At 45.6% G+C, this 5,000-nt stretch overlaps 1 protein-coding gene across 1 annotated transcript in view; it reads right to left on the reverse strand.

Annotated features, from left to right (window-relative positions):
* Positions 1 to 1,493: 1,493 nt before the first annotated feature.
* Positions 1,494 to 5,000, reverse strand: part of LOC109645611 (activin receptor type-2B-like) — a 12,848-nt gene continuing 9,341 nt past the window's right edge. Inside the window, exons 7-12 of the mRNA XM_069512346.1 lie at positions 4,970 to 5,000; positions 4,756 to 4,870; positions 4,476 to 4,614; positions 3,942 to 4,072; positions 3,391 to 3,644; positions 1,494 to 3,018 (exon numbers count right to left, since the gene is read on the reverse strand). The exon at positions 4,970 to 5,000 is cut by the window's right edge and continues 118 nt beyond it. Coding sequence (XP_069368447.1) covers positions 3,423 to 3,644; positions 3,942 to 4,072; positions 4,476 to 4,614; positions 4,756 to 4,870; positions 4,970 to 5,000 — 638 coding nt within the window. The 3' untranslated portion in view covers positions 1,494 to 3,018; positions 3,391 to 3,422. The remainder of the gene's footprint in view (positions 3,019 to 3,390; positions 3,645 to 3,941; positions 4,073 to 4,475; positions 4,615 to 4,755; positions 4,871 to 4,969) is intronic.

The raw sequence follows: 5,000 nt of genomic DNA on the forward strand, positions 1-5,000 counted from the left end.
CAGCTTTGAATTGGTCGTCGGTAAGCACCACATCAGTTAAACTGTCCGTCACTAACTAAGTTTACTAAGACAAAGAGAGTTTCCGATGTTCAGGTGAAATCTTGGTTTCTCCTTACAGGCACTTTTCCAAAACAATGGAAGCCTCACGAGACAAAAGAAGCCAGAACACGGTTGATCTCAACAATGTGAATATCCAACGCCAAGAGAACAAATACGGTCACACTCGGTTTATCTCATTCGCTGGAGCTCGTGAAGTTTCACCTTCACTGTCTTTTTCAGGTTTCATAAAAAAAACATTTAGATGGTGAGAAATAAAAAGTGTGATTCTCTGTTTGAACGCTGACGACCGGAGCACGACAGTGAAGGTGGACAGGAAGTGGAAGCCTTGACGTGCCGCCATGTTGCTGCGTCACCATGACGCCATTCATCTGGCCCTTTCACAATAAATCATTTCAGCTTCACGTTACTAAGGTTCTTCTTCAGAGGCTACGCTAACTGTACGAGCTAACTGAGTTACGTAACCAGCTGACCACAGACGAGCTCAGTATCATCAGCAGATGACACATTGGTCCTTTTTTGTTTCGGGCAGACGCCCGATTGGTTTCACTGTGGCGTGCTAACGATGCTATGATGTTCAAACTGTCGGGTTGCTAACGTACCGTTTCTGCCCATGTGGCTTTAATGAGGTAATAAGTCCCTGGAAACACCTGGAAACACCTGGAAACACCTGGAAACACCTGGAAACGCCTGGAAACGCCTGTCTCTGAGTCAGTCTGTGGTTTGCCTGTATCTCGACAGAAAACGTAAGGTCAGTGTCGTCTGAGGAGAATAAGTCACGAGGAAATCCGCCACTCGCATGCCCAGAAAATACATTCAGAAAAAAATGTGGAAATTATTGCAAATTTAGTGTCTTTGAAAAGCAAATTGAGCCGAGAGGAGTTAATCTATTCCATCAATTAGTTTTCATCTAAACATATTTTCATTCTCATACGCTGGCGTGACATTTGGAACATATGAAGGAAAGGAAGTGAAGAAGGGAATTAGACGAAGGATGAAAGGATGAGGAGAAATAAAGACTGATAAGAATAAATAATGAGAAGCTGACCAAGAGACAGAGATGAAACATAGGAAAGAGTGGAGGTAAGAGAGGAGACAAGGAGGGAGGAGGAATGAAAAGGAGACAGATAAAGTGGAAGAAGAGAGTAGAGGAAGCAAGGAGATGAAGATAAGTGGACAAAGTGAGGGGACAGGAAGTAAGTGTGCCTAAACAACAGGAAATGACAAACGAGGAAATGAAAGAAAGGAAAGAATGAAAAAATGAAAAGTGAGGTTACACGAGAGGAAGGAAACAAGGGAACAGGTGGCGGAAATGAGGGAAAAGAGTCGAGGTTGAGCCCAAGATAAGGAGACAAGTGTAGAGGCTGAGAAATCGAAAAGGAAGGAAACGAGGAGAAGGGAGGTGAAGAAGAGGAATGGATCCCGCCCGGTCCAGGTGAGTCTTAAAAACAACAAGTTTATTTTTCTAAAGTATTTACAATGTGGAGGTTTGAGTCTCGTCACCTGGAAACATTTCAATACATAAAAGACATTCACTTCTATCATAAAAAACAAAGAATCAAATATCATGTGACTACAAAGAAGGAATCTAATCTAGAAACAGAAGACGTAGAAAAGTCTGAGGTATTTCTGGTGTATTGAGGTGATCTGTGATTCATGAGTATTGTTTTGCCCTCGTTCAATCGTCAGTATTCGAACGCACGACGCCTCAAAAGCCTCCCGTCGTTTTACCGACTTCGCACGGAGTCGCGTGTGTTTGACGCACCGAAGGTAAAATGACGGAAAAAATTTAAATACAGAAAAATATTCATCTTTGAGTTTGAATCCTGATGTTCATCATGGTCAGCAGCAGCATTGAGACATTCACCGTGTATGGCATCACAGGAGGGACAAAAAACTGAACATACAAATCATCATGTTTGAAACAACGAGTTCTCGAGCTTTGATTTCTCTCTGACAACTCGACTGGTTTCCAAGGTGACGCCTCAGATTCGGTACCCGTGAAAATAAAAAAAGGGGTGAGAGACGACCTTTGACCTCAGCACTCTTGTGTCTGGCTGCAGTATAGCTCATAAACGCCTCCTCCATGTTAGCAGATGGGACATGAACCAAACTAAAACCCAAAGTAGACGTTAAATAAAAGTTTCTGTCTTTTCAGTTTGTGTTTAATTAGTTTGATGATAGAAAAACAGACGTCATGATTGACAGGTGACACTGACACAGGATTGGTCGAGCAGGTTCGTGTGTTCAGAGTTACTCTTCAGCTGAAGTGACGAACGAAAGCCACAGGGGGGCAGTGATGAGGTAACAGAGTCCAGGAGGTCAAAGGTCGTTCATCAGGTAAAAAACAGTTGGCACGTGACACACACACACACACACACACACACACACACACACACACACACACACACACACACACACACACACACACACCTGAGGTCTTGCACCTTGTTGTTTGGGCACCTTACACATTTACATATTCAGCCAATCGGCTTTGAGCACCCTCAGATAAACCCCTCCCACCAGTCACGTGGTTACCTGAGAAGTTTTTATTTCCGAGCCAACCAAGATGCTGTGGTCAGGTGCAGTCAGCCAATCAAATCTCTGCATGCAAGACGTTTACCTCCTGGTTCCTGACAACCAATCACAGCTCTCAGTCTTCAACCTTAAATTATAACCAACATAAACATAGAGAAAGGAAACCCTCATGGCGTCTTTCCTTCTGACCTCACTTCCTGTTTCCCGTTGGATCCGAAGGTTTATGACATGCGAGTTGTGACGTGTGGTCGACAAACAGAAAACAAAGAGTCAAACTTCTGCTGTCAGTGAGTTAACAGTCAAGTTCTGCAGCATCGTAGTAAAAAACATCCCAACAGCAGGCGGTGGTTGCTAGGTGTTGCTAGGTGTTGCTAGGTGTTGCTAGGTGATGCGGTTGCAGTTGCCAGGTAGATAGATCCAGATCTGTCAGAGGAACAGGACGGAGTCAGCAGAGGAATGCACGAGCAGAATTAAAAAAGTTGTCGCTGAGGTACCTGGAGATAAAGAGCATTCACTGAGTCGAGACCTGAACGTGTTTCACACTCACGCTTAAAAAGACACGGATGAGGACGTGTGCTGGTTTTTGTCCCAAAGGATAAAGAGTTAAAAAACTGAATCCGATAAAATAGCAGCTGCTTTGTCTCCGGAAAATTCCACTGAGTAAAAGGAGTGTGTGTGTGTGTGTGTGTGTGTGTGTGTGTGAGTGAGAGTGTGTGTGTGTGTGTGTGTGTGTGTGTGTGTGAGTGTCTGTGTGTGTTTGAGTGTGTGTGAGGATTTAAAAACAAAATCACCAACAGCGTCCAGATTCTTTTGTAGACTTTTGTCCCTCATATACTCGACTCTTTGGGCGGCAGGTCCACGTTGGTTACCATGGGAACAGGCATGACTGTAGAGACCAGCAGGGTCCGGTGGTCGGAGGTAGGCGGAGCAATGTTGGCGGTGAGGCGGCGGACCTGAGAGATTCTTTCCTCCACACAGCCAGCAGACAGACGAGCCTCAGCATCATGGTCCCAACACTCGTCCACGGTCTCACATATCTGAGACAGGCCCTGTGGACAGACAGAGAGAGATATTCTTGATTTACAACATGTCTCCTCATCTTCATCAGTAACTCCTCAGTTCATGTGTCTGCTCCTTCATCTCTGTCAGACATGTCCTCATGTACAAATACTTTAAACATGAAGTCACAAACTGTTTCTTCTAATGTAGAGAATCTGTTGTTGTGTTCATCAGCATCTATTGTCCTCGTGTCCTGGAGACGGATCCTCACATGAGACTCTGAGCTTCAGTTACTGCTCAGAAAGTGTCTCTGTAGTTTTAACTTGTTGTGTGTGACATGCACTCACGCTGTGTTTCAGCCAGAGGTCTTTGAACACTGGTCTCTTCTTCTTGTGGACAACAACTTCCTGTAGATCCTCAAGTGACGGATGTTGACCAACGTCCTCCTCAAACGGCAGCATGTACTCGTCCACAAGACCTGAGACAGAGACAGAGAGACACAGAGACAGACAGAGAGGCAGAGACAGAAAGACAGGGAGAGACAGAGAGAGAGAGACAGAGAGAGAGAGACAGAGACAGAGACAGAGAGAGAGAGAGAGAGACAGAGACAGACAGAGAGGCAGAGACAGAGAGAGAGAGACAGAGAGAGAGAGACAGAGACAGAGAGACAGAAAAAGAAACAAGATCAATTACACTTTCTGTCTTTCAGTGAGTGAGTGAGTGTGTGTGTGTGTGAGTGTGTGTGTGTGAGTGTGTGTGTGTTAGTGTGTGTTAATGTGTGAGTTAGTGTGTGTGTGTGTGTGTGTGTGAGTTAGTGTGTGTGTGTGTGTGTGTGAGTTAGTGTGTGTATGTGTGTGTGTGTGTGTGTGTGTGTGTGTTACCGTCAGCAGCCTTGCAGCGGGACACCAGCTCCCACAGCACCAGACCCATAGCGTACATGTCGATTCTCAGGAAGGCGTCTCGCTGGAAGTTGATGGCTCCTTCTAAAACTTCTGGAGCCATGTACCGCCAAGTCCCCACCTACACACACACACACACACACACACACACACACACACACACACACACACACACACACACACACACACACACAATTACAACATTCACACACATCATAATTCATGTATCTTAATCTTTTCTCAGCCAATCGGAGCAGCTCACCTGTCCGTGTGTCTCTCCAGGTGGTTTTCCCGGCTCGAAGAGAACGGCAAGACCAAAGTCACCGATGACGGCGGTGAGGTCCGAACGCAACATGATGTTCTTACTCTTAAAATCCCTAAAACACACACACAGACACACACCATGTGGAACACCCTTGTTATTGTGGACAGGTCTCGATCAGCTGTGTGGCAGTGGCGTGCTGCGGGGAGCTGACCTGTGAGCGATGGCTGGTTTGGGTCCCTCTC

Source organism: Paralichthys olivaceus, chromosome 17, assembly GCF_024713975.1.
Source record: "Paralichthys olivaceus isolate ysfri-2021 chromosome 17, ASM2471397v2, whole genome shotgun sequence".
NCBI lineage: Eukaryota > Metazoa > Chordata > Actinopteri > Pleuronectiformes > Paralichthyidae > Paralichthys > Paralichthys olivaceus.